This window comes from Physeter macrocephalus, chromosome 6, assembly GCF_002837175.3.
Source record: "Physeter macrocephalus isolate SW-GA chromosome 6, ASM283717v5, whole genome shotgun sequence".
Taxonomy (NCBI): Eukaryota; Metazoa; Chordata; class Mammalia; order Artiodactyla; family Physeteridae; genus Physeter; species Physeter macrocephalus.
Window position 1 is genome coordinate 89065524 of NC_041219.1, and position 15783 is coordinate 89081306.

General features: G+C 40.0%; 1 protein-coding gene across 5 annotated transcripts in view; it reads left to right on the plus strand.

Annotated features, from left to right (window-relative positions):
• Positions 1 to 15783, plus strand: part of LIMA1 (LIM domain and actin binding 1) — an 82428-nt gene that overhangs the window by 54739 nt on the left and 11906 nt on the right. For 3 of the 5 annotated variants that reach the window (XM_028491353.2, XM_007107459.4, XM_055085638.1), the window contains 4 exons: positions 6365 to 6449; positions 7572 to 7720; positions 10356 to 10463; positions 14816 to 14891. In XM_028491353.2, coding sequence (XP_028347154.1) covers positions 6365 to 6449; positions 7572 to 7720; positions 10356 to 10463; positions 14816 to 14891 — 418 coding nt within the window. The remainder of the gene's footprint in view (positions 1 to 6364; positions 6450 to 7571; positions 7721 to 10355; positions 10464 to 14815; positions 14892 to 15783) is intronic. The other 2 variants (XM_028491352.2, XM_007107461.4) reach the window with 1 other exon arrangement.

Consider the following 15783-nt stretch of genomic DNA (forward strand, 5'->3'; position numbering starts at 1 on the left):
TGGATTAAACGACATAGGTGTGTATCCAGATGAATTTATTAGTCATTTCCTTTAGCCTTCTAATTCATTAACGAGTTACAATGAGTGAGAAATCCCTATCAAGATCGTTGACATAGGGGCTTCCCTGGTGGCCCAGTGGTTAAGAGTCCGCCTACCGATGCAGGGGACGCGGGTTCGCGCCCCGGTCCGCGAGGATCGAGGATCCCACATGCCGCGGAGCGGCTGGGCCCGTGAGCCATGGCCGCTGAGCCTGCGCGTCCGGAGCCTGTGCTCCGCAACGGGTGAGGCCACAACAGTGAGAGGTCCCGTTGACATAAATCCTAGAACTATAAGTGATTGTAAAAGGTTATTTAATTCAACTCATTGTTCGCAGAATATTAAAATCCCTATTTTACAGATGGAAACAGCTGACGTCAGAGAAATTAACTGATATGCCCGATGTCATGTGGCTAATTAATATCAGAACAAGAACTGAAATTGTGTAGTACCCCTTCTACCATAAACACTATCTTCATGGATATTATAATAGCTATTTATTAGATAAAAACATCTGGCCTTACATGTTTTTGAAATCTAAGGAAACCAGGAAAGAATTAAAACATATTAACAGCTGTCTTCTCAAAGACTTTAGCTTTCTATCTGTCCTCTTCCTACGTTTTATAGTCTTTTTACTGAATAAAAAACATCAGGGCAATGAAGAGAAGCACACTGGAATGCAAGAGATTTGTACTAAAACTCTTGAGTTAGAAGCTTGTGAGTTTGGGAGGTTTGTTTTTCTTATATAAATTAGTCATCTGAACAATCACACACGCGTGCACGCACACACACATACACACACAACACGGTAAACCAGAAAAAGCCAAGAAAACCTGGAAAAAAGAGTAACCTTTACCAATTGTGCACAATGATATTCTTATCGTTGCATAACTAGATTTTACATGGTTTTAGGTACTGTGTGCTCACTGTTTTGTGTGCTTTATCTTTGGTTTGGTCTTTTTTATTATAGACCTTCCTTTGTATCTTCCCAGTTCATGTAGTTATCCTTTTATGGCAATATGTTACTTCATTATACTTTTTAATCATTCCCCAGTAATTAGATTCTCTTCCAGCCTAATAAAAAAGCTCTAAGCATCTTGGCAGAAACATTTTATTTTTAGTTATGGGGGGGGCTATATTACTGAATGATGCTACTGTGGTCAAAAGATATAATTCTATAACAGTGCTAGCACAATCTAAGGACATATTTAATTCCCCAGCAGTTCCTCATCAGCATTTGGTTTTATCATTCTTATCTATTTATATTAATTTAAAAATATGAAATATTACCTCTCCTTCCTTTCTTTTCTTCCTAATTGTAAGAGTAAAACGTAATTTTTATAGAACACTTAGAAATACAAAATATGGGAGTTCCCTGGTGGTCTAGTGGTTAGGATTCGAGGTTTCCCCTGCCATGCGCAGGTTCAGTCTGGTTGGGAAACTGAGATCCCGCAAGCCACGCAGTGCGACCAAAAAAAAAAAAAAAAAATATATATATATATATATACATATACACACACATATATATGTAGAGAGAGAGAAATCCCCCTGCCTGGAGATAAGTGCTCCTTCTGTGTGTATTTTGTACTTAAATGAGCTGTATTTTTTCTGCGAGGGTCCCTGGAGAAGGAAATGTTTCTCTCTCAGTATTTTGAGAAATTAAGGCCAGATTTTATCTATACCATATGATCTCCATGCATAGTTCAACAAAGTCCCATTTTTCCCTCAAAGTCATCCTTCCTCCACACTTGACTTTGGAGGGATGAGAGTCTGAAGGAAGGTCAAAGTTGAAAGGTTGAAGGAAGTGGCTCTCAGTAAATTAAAGTGTTGAGAATCGACTTTTAAAGAGAATTTTTCCTGAAAATAGGGGTACACAGGACAGGAAATCCTGCTTTTTACTTGACATTTGGGACCTAACTTACTTTATTTCTTAAAGAAAACTTTGCAAAGAAAAGAAATTCTACAGACTACTGGCTAAAAGCCCCAGACTCTTATATTTTCTTACCGGTAAATGTTGATGCATTTGGTTTATAGATTCAATGAAAATATTTAAGGGGTGGTCACACTAATGAGAGTTGCTGCAGTCAGCTGACAGGAAGGAGGACTTGTGGGGTGGGGTGAGGCCAAGCCTTAGGAAATTCCAGAAAGTCTTAAAGTGTCTTATCTTTTCTCTCTTCTCTTAACAGATTATGATGATTAAGGCTGCCCCAGGCATCTGAATAAAAAAGATTGAAATGTAATAAAAATGTGTTACAGAAGAGTATTTCAGTGTCAGAATTCCTGGTGTTTGTTTTTTCTTTTCTTTTCTTTTCTTTTTGTGTTCCTCTACTTTCCTTGAGAAATATTAGAGGAAACCCCACCTTCTTCCTGAACCTCAGATTACCAGTTGTAAAATGATGATCAAAAATTAATAGTAGGGCTTCCCTGGTGGCACAGTGGTTGAGAGTCCGCCTGCCGATGCAGGGGACACGGGTTCGTGCCCCGGTCCGGGAGGATCCCACATGCCGCAGAGCGGCTAGGCCCATGAGCCATGGCCACGGAGCCTGCGTGTCCGGAGCCTGTGCTCCACAACGGGAGAGGCCACAACAGTGAGAGGCCCGCGTACCGCCAAAAAAAAAAAAAAAAAAAAAAAAAAAAATTAATAGTAAATGAATTTGAGATCTCGGGGTTTTGGTGTTGTGTTTTTTTTTTTGAAGTATAGTTGCTTTACAATATTGTGTTCATTTCAGGTATTTCATTACAGGGATCTTGTCATTCTTTATATTTGAGTAGTTTGGAGGTGGAAAGGTATTAAAAGAAATGCATAGTGCTTCACCCGGGAGCTCATTAAAAGCCATCTAATCTCCGAGCTGTATTCCTCCTCAGAACAAGTGTCAGTATAGCTTTGATTTCCAGAGACATTTTTCTGTTTTTCTCTAAGACCAAATGACTTTGCAGATTCACTGTTTTAATAGTTGAAAGAAAATAATTCAGAGTATTGAACCCTCATGAATTTTTTTGGGGGGGAAAATGGCTCTTTATTTAACCCAAAGATTTAACTAAAAAGCTAGTGAAGATGGGAAATTTTATGCCTCTAAAACCAAAGAACCTTGCAGGGCATGTGTTCTGTTTCTAAATGGTCTTGCTCTCAATAACGCCAGTGTAGGAACTTCAAGCACAAACAGAAAACTAAACTCCTAGCAGGTTGCAACATGTAACACATACTCTTGGAATTATGCTTGAACTTTACCTTTTGACAGAATGTAAATATTTGAAATATTGCGCCAGTGTTAAGACTGCAGAACCTATTCCCTTTTGGTTTAAAAAAAGAAAAAAAAAAGTGTATTTCCAGGCTTTCTCCCTTTTTGAGCCCTGAAAATTTTAGTTTTTATAATGATCATTTTACAGTGCAGCAGGGTTTGGAATAAATCTTTGGAATTTCCTTTAACTATCTGCAAATGAGAAATGTCTTAAAAACAGAAAAATGTGGATGGAGGGTATTCTGCCAAACTTATCTTTTCACTTTGGCTGATGATCTTCATTTCCAAGTGGTAGGCTGCTTCCAGAGCAAGAATGTGTTGCATCATAGGAGTCATGTGGATGTGACTTATGTTGGTGCAGCTGACCTGAGTAAGATGTGGCAAGGTTAGAGTTGCTACAACTTCTTTTAGTTTTTTTTTTTGTAAATAGGTTCAACCAATAATGTAAATAGCAAAGATGACTGGAGATGCAGTACATTAAATATATATCGAATTTGCTAGAAACTGTATTCTTTTTGGTAGGGTACAAGCAAACCAAATCCTTGGCTCTGATTTCTGAAGTGGCATATTTTCTATCTCCAAGGAGAGAGAGAGGGCTGGGGGGTGGGGGGGTGGGGAGGACTTGAAAAAGGGATAGTTCACTGTCTTAAACTTTGTTGTTGGTTGATTAGTCCATTGAATTTAAAGGTTTAATAATTATTTATTAATGTTGAATTCAAAAGGGAGCTAAATGTTTTACTCTTGTCTACTGTCATACTGGATATCAGACATCTTTTCCACGTTAAGTTATCTGGAAATAAACTGAGATTTCAGTGATAGGATCTGCTTGAAGGCTCTCATTGCAAGCTGAATAAACATGACATACTGTCTGGGAACATCCTCTGATACTTACTAAGTGGCTTTCTTGAGTTACTTTTCTAGTCGTAAAATTAGAATTTGGAACTTTCATTAGAGATCTACCCTAAATTTGAGAGATACAAATATAGTAATTTACGGGAATCATTTTTTTATTAAATAAATCTGTACCTTCCACTTCTCTATTTAAAAAATAAAAAATAGGACTTCCCTGATAGCACAGTGGTTAGGAATCCACCTGCCAATGCAGAAGACACTGGTTAGAGCCCTGGTCCGGGAAGATCCCACATGCCCTGGAGCAACTAAGTCTGTGTGCCACACCTACTGAGCCTGAGCTCTAGAGCCCGTGAGCCATAACTACTGAGCCCACGTGCCACAACTACTGAAGCCCACGTACCTAGAGCCTGTGCTCAGCAACAAGAGAAGCCATTGCAATGAGAAGCCCGCGTACCACAACCAAGAGTACCCCCTGCTTGCCACAACTAGAGAAAGCCCGCACGCAGCAACAAAGACCCAACACAGCCAAAAATTAATTAATTAATTAAAAAAATAAAAGCATGGTCTCTGCCCTCAGTTAACTAAGATTCCAGTCCAGTATAGGGGTGCACAACAATTTGATAAGCATTGTAATGGAAGTGTGACCAGGTACTTGAGAACAGAGAAAGGGCTACTTAGGTTTATGGAAGAGAGGTAGGGCAGATGCAGAGGGACTGTTGCTTAGCTTACACTGACTCTTGAAGGAACAGGCACTGTTAGACAACAGAAGGATAAAAGAGTAACCCAGGTAGAGGGAACTCATTTACAATATCATGGACCTCCCAGTGGTTTGCTTTTCCTGGAGGGTAAGCAGTGAGGAAGAGAATACCCAGAAAGGGTAGGAAGGGACCAGATCTAGAACTGGTCTTTTGTGACATACTAAGCACATTAGATTTAATTCAAGGAGTGATTAGGAATCCTTAAAGAATTTTGAACAAGAGAGTAATATAGATTTTTAAAAAATTAATTTATTTTTGGCTGCATTGGGTCTTTGTTGCTATGAGCGGGCTTTCTCTAGTTGCGGCGAGCGGGGGCTACTCTTCATTGCAGTGCACAGGTTTCTCGTTGCGGTGGCTTCTCTTCTTGCGGAGCACGGGCTCTAGGCGGGTGGGCTTCAGTAGTTGTGGCATGCGGTCTCTAAAGCACAGGCTCAGCAGTTGTGGGGCATGGGCTTAGTTGTTCCATGGCATGTGGGATCTTCCCGGACCAGGGCTTGAACCCGTGTCCCCTGCATTGGCAGGCGGATCTTAACCACTGCGCACCTGGGAAGTCAAGTAACATAGATTTATATTTGGGGATAATTTTTTTGTTTTACTTGGGATAATGGCAACATCATAGAGCCTTGATTGGAAGGTGGAAGAACCAATTAGAAAGGTAATGCAAGGACTTCCCTGGTGGTGCAATGGTTAAGAATCCACCTGCCAACATAGGGGACACGGGTTCGATCCCTGGTCCGGGAAGATCCCACATGCCGCGGAGCAACTAAGCCCATGTGTCACAACTACTGAGCCTGTGCTCTAGAGCCCGTGAGCCACAACTACTGAAGCCCGCACACCTAGAGCCTGTGCTTCTCAGCGAGAAGCCACTGCAATGAGAAGCCCACGCACTGCAATGAAGAGTAGCCCTGCTCACCACAAGTAGAGAAAGCCTGTGTGCAGCAACAAAGACCCAACACAGCCAAAAAATAAATAAATAAATGTTCCTTTTAACAAAAAAAAAAAAAAAAAAAGAAAGAAAGAAAAAAAGAAAGGTAATGCAGTAGTCCAGGGAAAAGCTGATGAAGACATGAACCAGGCAGCAACAGCAGGGATAAAATAGGATGGAGAAGGCCAACAGAAGATACTGCCATCAGGACTTGGCAGTTTGGAGAGACACCATTTTCATCTGGGACATGAGGATTCTGCTCCAATGACTGTTAAATTCTGAGGCTTTCTGGTTAAGGTGGTTAGGCAGTGATATTTTGCAGAAAGCATTACCTATATAGAGTTACTTATTTTCCCCTGGGCACCAGTGAATATGTAGTGCTTGATATTTATAATACTAAAAACACACTCTGTTGTATATAAAAACTAATATAAGATCTAATCTCTACTGGATTTTATTTATAAAGAAGATTTGCAGGCCTTCTTTTTGAACATTGCATCAAGATTTCCCATCCTCACTGCAAAACTTATTGCTGGGTTTTGTTTTCCAAACAGATTCTTCGGGCCCAAAGCCGAAGTGCAGGTGGAAGAAAGATCTCTGAAAACAGCTATTCTCTGGATGACTTGGAAATAGGCCCAGGTAAGCAGAGTTCCATGTGTGGGAAGTTTTCTAGGAAGTACTCATTAGTAACAATACCTTTTGACCTCAAAGCTGATGCTTTTAAAGGAAGAGTGGTACAAATGAAAAGAAAGGCCGCTAGATACAAGCCATTCCCAAATCTCATTGCTTTTTCCAAATAGCTTCTCTGTATTTTTAATCCAACTTTATCAATGGTAACCTGTGTTAACCAAAGGGTAACTTTGCAGGATTATAAGGGAAATACTGTTACTGACAGTTTTGGCTCCATGGTCATCTGGGGCTTGAGGGCTCCCATGGATGGACATTATCCCCTGTCAAGATTGGTTATCCTGTATTACTGATGCTAACATAACACCTTGAGAGCAGAATTATTATGTTTTAAAGGGGGCATATACAGGCACTTCACAAAAGAAAATAAAATCAATTAATATAGGAAAACCATCAGCGTCCTAGGAATCAAAGAAATGCAAATTAAAATGGCATTGCCATCTAATTTTTTCGCATGTTAAATGAACAAAAATTTTAAAATATATAACACTCAGTGATGGTACGGGTTCTCCTTTCAATGTTGGGAAAGTGAGTGAATGTTACCTTATAAGTGACAGTTATAATCTTGATTTCCTTCTTTGTATTCTTTTTTTAAAATTAATTAATTAATTAATTATATTTATTTTCTGGCTGCGTTGGGTGTTCGTCCCTGCATGGGCTTTCTCTAGTTGGGGCGAGCAGGGGCTACTCTTCGTTGCGGTGTGCGGGCTTCTCATTGCATTGGCTTCTCTTGTTGCGGAGCACAGGCTCTAGGCGCATGGGCTTCAGTAGCTGTGGCACGTGGGCTCAGTAGTTGCGGCTCACGGGCTCTAGAGCGCAGGCTCAGTAGTTGTGGTGCACAGGCTTAGTTTGTTCGCAGCATGTGGAATCTTCCCAGACCAGGGCTTAAACCTGTGTCCCCTGCATTGGCAGGCTGATTCTTAACCACTGCACCACCAGGGAAGTCCCCCTTCTTTGTATTCTTAATAGAAGAAGTTGAGTATATTAGATTACAATAGCCCAAAATTTAGAATCTTGAAATCATTCAACTCGCATTTTGTCTTCTAATAAAGCACATTGTTTGCATGCTTGCAGGTCAGTTGTCACCTTCAGCATTCAACTCAGAGAAAAGCGAGAGTAGGCGAAATCTGGAGTTCCCACGCCTGTCAGAAACCTCCATAAAGGATCGAATGGCCAAGTACCAGGCAGCTGTGTCCAAACAAAGCATTTCCACCAACTATACCGTATGTGTTCAGCATCATTCATTCGTTCACTCATCCAGCAAATGGTCACAGCACGGGAACTAAAAGTGTCTCCCAGACCCTGACCTGTGAGCCTTGGCTCCTTACTGGTCCCCAGCCATTCTCTCTTCACATAAATCCCATCCTAGCTTCATTCATAATCCTTACCATGTTCTTATCCTGACTTTGCTTTCGTAGACCTCATTCCCACACCGCTCATTTTTTTGTGTGATGTTACCATCCAGTAATGTCATTGAGAATTTTCCTGTCTCTTTTACTTAATCTTGTTGTTAAAGAAGTACTGATAGTATTTTATTAGTTTTAACATATACACTTATTTTTGTTTTTGTGAGAAGAAAGGGAGAATACTGGAGAGAAATATTGAATATATTCAACATTAATGTGGGATGGGGTGTTTTTTGCAATTTTTATTCATATATAATTCACCGGACATAAAAATCACCATTTTTAAATATGCAATTCAGTGATTTTTAATATATTCACAAGGTTGTGCAATCATCACCACTGTCTAATTCCAGAAGTTTTCCATCACCCCAAAAAGAAACCCATACCTGTGCAGTGATTCCCAATTCCCCACTTCCCTCATCCCCTGGCAACCCCTAATCTACTTTCTGTCTTTATGGATTTTCCTATTCTGGACATTTCATGTAAATGAAATCATACAACATAGAGTCTACTTAATCTTTACTTCTTATGATGTAATAATTTTCTAAACAGAATAGTGGATAGGAAAAAGGGGGAGAAATGACAGGAAGATGACGTACTCAGTAAGCACAAAAATGTCATATTCTAAGTAGAATGGAGGGTCTTTCCACTTTATACTTTCCTAGGCTTAACTGGCAGGAGGACACGACCGAACTGTTTATTTGAAGTTGCCTTTTACATGCCATTTATTCATAAGTACACACACGTATATACACATGTACACATACGTATATATCTTTCAAACAGTTGTTCCTTCTAAGATTTCAAATGACAAGTTATTCATCTCTTGATTGTTATTTTTTAATAAAATTGGAAGAACAGTATTGACTTTTGTTTGGCAGGCTGAACTAGTGCCTGTTAGAAATCACAATGTGTATTCCAGGAGCTGAGCCTTCTTTCCCCCACCTTATGAAGTATGCATTTTCCAATAGTATTTATTAGTGGACTAAGTCTCTAGGCAGTGAGTAATCTCATCTTGATTTTTCAGTATCGATTTAAGAAGAGATATTGTGTGTAAATCAGTAGCGAAGTGGAACATCACAGGCTTGTTATTCACTGGGAGTGTGAAAAATAAGCAAATTTAGACTTCTCTTAAAAGGCAGGTCAGGAGATACAGCAGATGATCTGTGGCGCTTAATTCCCTCTGTTACAGGATTTTGCTGCTTCTCAGTGCCCTCCTGCTATAAACATTCTTACTAGGTGACTCCCTAAGTGGAAAAACCTGTTCAGTGACTTTGTTTTTTAACTCCTAAATAAGAGTTTCTGCATTGCGGTTCGCCTGCTCTGTAAATTTTAAGAGTTGAGAAGTCTTAAGGAATTCTTGTAAAAAGCACGTTTTATCTCATCCCCAAAGAATTTCTCAGGCCTCTTACAGAGCATGATTGTAGCAAGGCGCACTCTCTCTGGCAGTGATTCCGGAGGCTGGGCTTTGAGATGGGGTCACGAATGAGTTTCGGGCTCGTGTACTGTTGGTTTCTGTAATGCTGGCTGCCAGCTCCTCCTCATAGACGCACTTGCAGAGCTGTAGGCCTCAACCTGGAATTCCACACCTGAGTTAGTCGGTCGCACTCACACTCCCTTCATTGGCCTTGTGGCCATAAATCGCTCTTTTTCTGCCCATGCCTAGAGAACAGAAAGGTACTAGATAACTAGCAGACTAAAGGTAGGAAATGTCCGTATTCATCTACCTCTGTACTGATTATGGATCTAGTAATAAAGTCAATTTAAATATTTTGCCCCACGTGTTCTTTGCAAGGAAAACAAATATGTTTACACTTACTCCTTCTGACTCCTTATGCCTGTTTTTTTATGTTGAAGCTCTATTATGAGAAGTAGAATAAGGTATGTCTTTAGTATACTGAATGAATTTTATGCTAAAAACATGTCTTTGAAAGTCCCACGAAGAAAGGCTGTTTTATGGTATCATTAAGTATAATTTCAGTTTTTATATGTATACATCATTGCTGTCTCTCTTTCCAGGCCGGGCATTTATATATATATGGTCAGTATATTTTCTTAATTATTGGCACTTGGCATCTCCTTTCCTCTGCTCCAGAATGGTCTTTTCTGGTAAAACTCACCAGCTTTGCATTCCCACAAGCTCTGCTGCTAGAAGAGTGAATCACGAGAACATTGTATGCGGGGGGTGGTCTGTGTGTGTGTGTCTGTATTCTAATGAGCATCCAGTTTTAGACTAGCTGTATAAATATTTAACTCTGAGGTGTGTGTCCACAAAGCTGCTTTTGTCATTTCACAAGTCAATGGGTTTTGCTTGTGAGAGTTAGGGGGTTGATTTGACTTAAAGCCTCTTAAAATAATTTCTTTTTTAACATTCCAAGTTTATTTAATAGATGTGCTATGAAGAGAATCGTGAGACTGTTTTTTTAATTCACAGACTATTTTTATTTTGTAGAATGAGTTGAGAGCTAGTGGTGGTGAAATCAAAACTCATAAATTGGAGCAAAAGGAGAATGTGCCCCCAGGTCCTGAGGTCTGCATCGCCCATCAGGATGGAGAAAAGGTGGGTTGGAAAGTCTGATGTCCATTTGCCAGGGAAGCATGTGTTCTAAATTAGATGCTTAAAATTAGAAACAACTCTAACTCTAGGCTGTAGAGTGTCTGGGAATTTGGTAACAGCTGCCAGGACAGATTGTCTTTTTTGGAGGTCACATAATTTTGGTTGGGGAGCTCTGTAACTTATAGCTGACCAAATAATGAACCTTCATTGGAAAATTCTTTTGCTCAGCAAATGCTCAGAGGATGTAGAGCTTAAGTAATTTTTAAAAATCTGTTTTGAATAGAGATACCATCTTCAAAGTTATTTGTATATTATTAATTTAACACATTTTATACAAGAAAATGTCATTCTTTCACTTCAAAGTATTTTGAAAGCTAGGCACTATGCTAAGCACAGGCAATGCTGAGCTTAGCAACTAAATGTGAACAAACCATTCTACGTGGTCTTTACCTGCAAGGAAGCTAGCAGTGTAGGAGGGAGATGAGTGTAGGTTGGCTATTGTAAAACAGTGTAACAAGTGCCATGAAAGGGCTATGAGGGGCCAGGGAAGCTTGGACTAAGGACCCTTAACCTGACTTCCTCAAGAAGGCGATATCTGGGACTTCCCTGGTGGCACAGTGGTTAAGAATCCGCCTGCCAATGCAGGGGACGCTGGTCCGGGAAGATCCCACATGCTGTGGAGAAACTAAGCCCATGTGTCACAACTACTGAACCTGTGCTCTAGAGCTCACAAGCCACAACTACTGAGCCCCCGCATGCCACAGCTATTGAAGCCTGCGTGCCTAGAGCCTGTGCTCTGTAACAAGAGAAGCCACCGCTGTGAGAAGCCCACGCACCGCAACAAAGAGAAGCCTCTGCACACCGCAGCTAGAGAAAGCCCGCAAGCAACAACAAAGACCCAACACAGCCAAAAATAAAATAAATAAATAAATAAATAAATGTAAAACAAAAAGAAGGTGATATCTGAGCCAAGTCTTGAAGGATGTGTGGAAATAGGCCAAGTGCATAGGGGAAAGTTGAGTAAAGAAAGAGAAGGGTATTCCAGGCAGACACAACAGAGGTTTGGAAACCAGAGAACCCAACCAAGGTGACTTGGCTGGAGCATGGAGTACCTGTAGGCAATGGTAAGAGACAGGTGGAGGGAGAGGGCCAGGGTGGGTCTTGAAAAACCCTTAAGAGTATGATTGTAGTCCTGTGTCGGAGGAAAGCCATGGGAAGGTTTTAAGCAAATCAGGTTTTATGCATTTATGGTTAGATGGATGGCTTAGTTGGATTAAGTAACAATATATATGTCAGGTGAATTTATCATTTTCTCTGCCAATCCATTACCCAGTCTCGTTGGTCTTTCCATCAATATGATAATCAAATGTTAAGTTAGATGAGGAGAAAGAGCTTTCAAGTCTATTACAGTGACTAATAGGAGTATAGTCATTGTTTCTGTTACACATGTTAACACCCTTGAGGCCATTCTACAAAAGGTGAGGAGATAATTAAAATGGGTTAAGAGCAATAGTTCTCAAACTTATTTGATTATAACAGACTTTAAAACAGATATATTGACAGCATACCAACAGGAACTCATGAGATATACTACACACTTGGACCAAAGTAGGCACTCAGAAAAATAGTCTCAGATTAATGGCTACAATATTTGACTCAAAGAATAGAACAGGAAAAAATTTAGGAAAATTAAATCGCTTTATTTTACAAAACCATATCACAAATGTATTTTGAGTTAATAAGACAAACTACGTGGCAGTAATGTGTTTCATAATCATAAGATAATCAAATTACATACATCCTTGAAACAGTGGGCATTATTTCCATGTCACATGTCATGTATCAAGTGAGTTCTCTCATTAGACTGCCTGGTTTTCCCATTTTTTAAGTGGGAGATTATGTCTTATGTATAAGTGATATGTTTGGAATTTTTCTTATATACTGTAAAAAAGACATTTAAGAGAAAAAAATATTCCCAGCATTGAAATCCTCCCATCTGTCCTTGGAGCATAATTTGAGAAATGATCATCCAGAAAATCATGCTTGGATTGTCCCAATATCTAATTTCATGTTTCCTTCTTTTTTTTTTTTTTGCGGTATGCGGGCCTCTCACTGTTGTGGCCTCTCCCGTTGCGGAGCACAGGCTCCGGACGCGCAGGCTCAGCGGCCATGGCTCACGGGCCCAGCCGCTCCGCGGCACGTGGGGTCCTCCCGGACCGGGGCACGAACCCGTGTCCCCTGCATCGGCAGGCGGACTCTCAACCACTGCGCCACCAGGGAAGCCCCATGTTTGCTTCTTGATTGTCTTCGTATTGATTTGAACCTGGAACTCTGAGCTGAATTGGAGGATCAGAACATTTTAATTACAGCCTAAAAGGGTATCATTGCAGCTGAATCACAAATTGGGAAGTGGGTGGGGAAGAGAGGAGATAAAGATAGTACATAGTCTTCAAGTGTATACTGTAGGTTCATGAACCCTTGGCTGCCTTAAAATGCATAAAATTTTTCAGAGCTTCAGCTAACCTTTTGGCTGTTTGCCTAGCTTTTGTTAACCAACACCTAAGAACTATTTGAACTTCAGTTTGTTACAAAAGGACATTAATGCCAGGGTAAACTTGCCTGAAATAGAATATTTTGTCAAGGTATTGTTCTTCCCTTTCTCCTCTTGTGAATGAATTTGTGCTTTTCTTTAATGAAATGTTTGAGCAAAATCTCACATGCTCTTTCCTGGCTATTCCTGCAGTGAAGTCACCTGGTTGGGCGTGTGCAATGATGTCATGATTGGCATTAAGTTTACCCTGCAGGTTCAAGGTGACTGAATTGGAGGTGAAAGAAGGACATCCTGGGATGGGTGCACCTCCTAATTTAGCAAGAATTGAAGAGCTTTTAATGGCTATGCAGACGTTTCAGAAAGTTTATTTCGTATCATTAAATGAAATAACGCATGTAAAGTGGTCATTCCAATACCTGGAACATAGTAAGCATTTAATAAATGTTAACTGTTATTATACTGGTTTGTTTTATACCATGTCAGGACTCCTGTAATGAACAGAGAATAAAGGGAAAAAAATGACCACGCTGCAGTCAGCCAACAACTTAATCTCCATTGTAAATTTTTTCAGTGCATTAGACATCCTGATATAAACACTCAGCATCACCCATAAAATCCCTAACATCTGAATGAAAGAATATTCACAAGGAGTGCACATTGGGTCACCTCTTGACCCTTCGTGATTTTTTTGGGGGGGGGGACTTCCTTCCTCATAACCTCACTAGAAGTTCTCTGCATTTCTTTCTTTTTTTTTTCTAATATTATTTATTTATTATTTATTTGGCTGCACTGAGTCTTAGTTGCAGCATGTAGGATCTTTGTTGCGGCATGTGGAGTCTTTCCGTTGCGGTGCGTGGGCTTCTTTAGTTGCGGCGCACAGGCTCTAGAGCACGCACGCTCTAGAATTGGGGCGCACGGGCTTAGTTGCCCCACGGCATGTGGGATCTTAGTTCCCTGACCAGGGATCGAACCCGCATCCCCTGCTTCGAAAGGCGGATTCTTAATCACTGGACCACCAGGGAAGTCCCGACCCTTTATGATTTTGAGTGTGGAGGAAGATACCAGGAAGGCCTAGGGGCCAGTAGAAAGGAGAGAGAGCTGGTAGAAAGTACTTTTATTTAAATTTGATGCCAAATGGGGAAAACAATCAACTATACATAAGATTTGCCATCTTGTTAAACACTGCCATTTTGAGACCGGAACTAAAAAGGGAAACTAACCTTGAAGATAATACCAAAGGTTGGTTTTAGATAAATTTGTTTTATAGCTATGAGAAGGTCTTCTGTACCAGCAAGCTTGTTTCAGCAGAATGCATTTGTTTGGGAAATAAGGAGTTAGGAAAATAAAAGAATAGTTCCTATATGTAAAGACTTTATCTTGCCTTGGAGTGAGTTATAGTTATACGAGTTGTGGTTTGTGGTGAGGAGCTTTGCTCTCCCTGATAGAGGGTTTTGTTTTATACCCTCCCCACTCCCCCTTTTTTTTTTTGAGAATACAAGGATATGGTTTAGAACTTCTTTTATAAAGGAAGATAATGTACACTTTTGGCAGTTGCTTGCAATCTGTTATTTGAGTTACTCTGTAATTGAGAGGCATGTTAATATCCTCGTAAAAGACATTTTGCTGCCTCTTGTTTAAATGCTCAGCTGTTGTGGGGGCCATTATTTCCCCCAGGCAGCCAGTGACTGACTGGAGTCAGCAAATTTTAATGGCATTAATAGCAGTTTGCTCTTTTATTTTTAATGTGATTCTTAATCCACACCCCCCCCCACCCCCACCCCGCACCCTGCCTTTCTTTTTCTAGGTTTCTGCACCTGAGAATAGCCTGGCAGCCCGTTCCACCCCTGATGAGGATGATTCCCGTAAGCTTTCATTCTTAGGTCTGGAGGAAGAGGGTCTTGTTCTCTAGCCCCTGGTTGGTTGGCAGGGGTGGTCCCCAGTTCTGTCATTGCTGAGAATGTGTAACATATTAAACCCAGTAATGTAGCTGATCAGATCTTTCACGTGGTTTTAAGGACTGATGCTTTGAGTACCCTTCACACATCTCATGCCTAAGAGAGAAGTTAAATTCAATGAAATATGATTAACTTGTGGCCAGCTGAATACTTTTGATACTTCTCTTACTGAACTTATCCTGTCTTTTGTACCAAACCTTTTCAGAGTTAATGCTATAAAAACTATAATTTTGAAGTTTCATTTTAATAGAAGGTTGGCCAAGAAGGACTTTATTCATTTACAGGAGTAAAGAATTGGTATTTGAGAAACCTTTAAAAAATATCTTTTTCTTATTTATCTAAATATGTACTATAATCCTCCCTCTGGCTAGATTCTAGACATTTTCCTGTGGGTGCTGAATTTGATCACCTTTTCATCCTATTTTGGAATCATTTTGAGCCTCTCTTCTCCCAAAGACAAAAACCTTTGTTTTTTAATTTACTATGTCCACTTTTGATTCTGATGTTCAGTGTATTATTTTTTAAAATATATGTGGATTTCTAGCTTCTCCTCAGGTTAATTAGTTTACTAGACATTGAAAACTCATCAAGAAGTTGAAGTATCAGCTAAACAGATCTCTGGTAAACCCTGCCTTAAAATTTTAGAAACTTGCTGCTTGAATCCAAGAACATTCCTTTTGCAGTCATTTTGCTTGGACTAGAAATTTTTCTGAGTTTTGACTAGGTTTGCAAAACATATTTTTGAAAAATAAGCCTTAATCTTTCAGTACTTTGTTGACATAACTCTAGATTTTAGGGATTCTTTTATGGTTCCTTA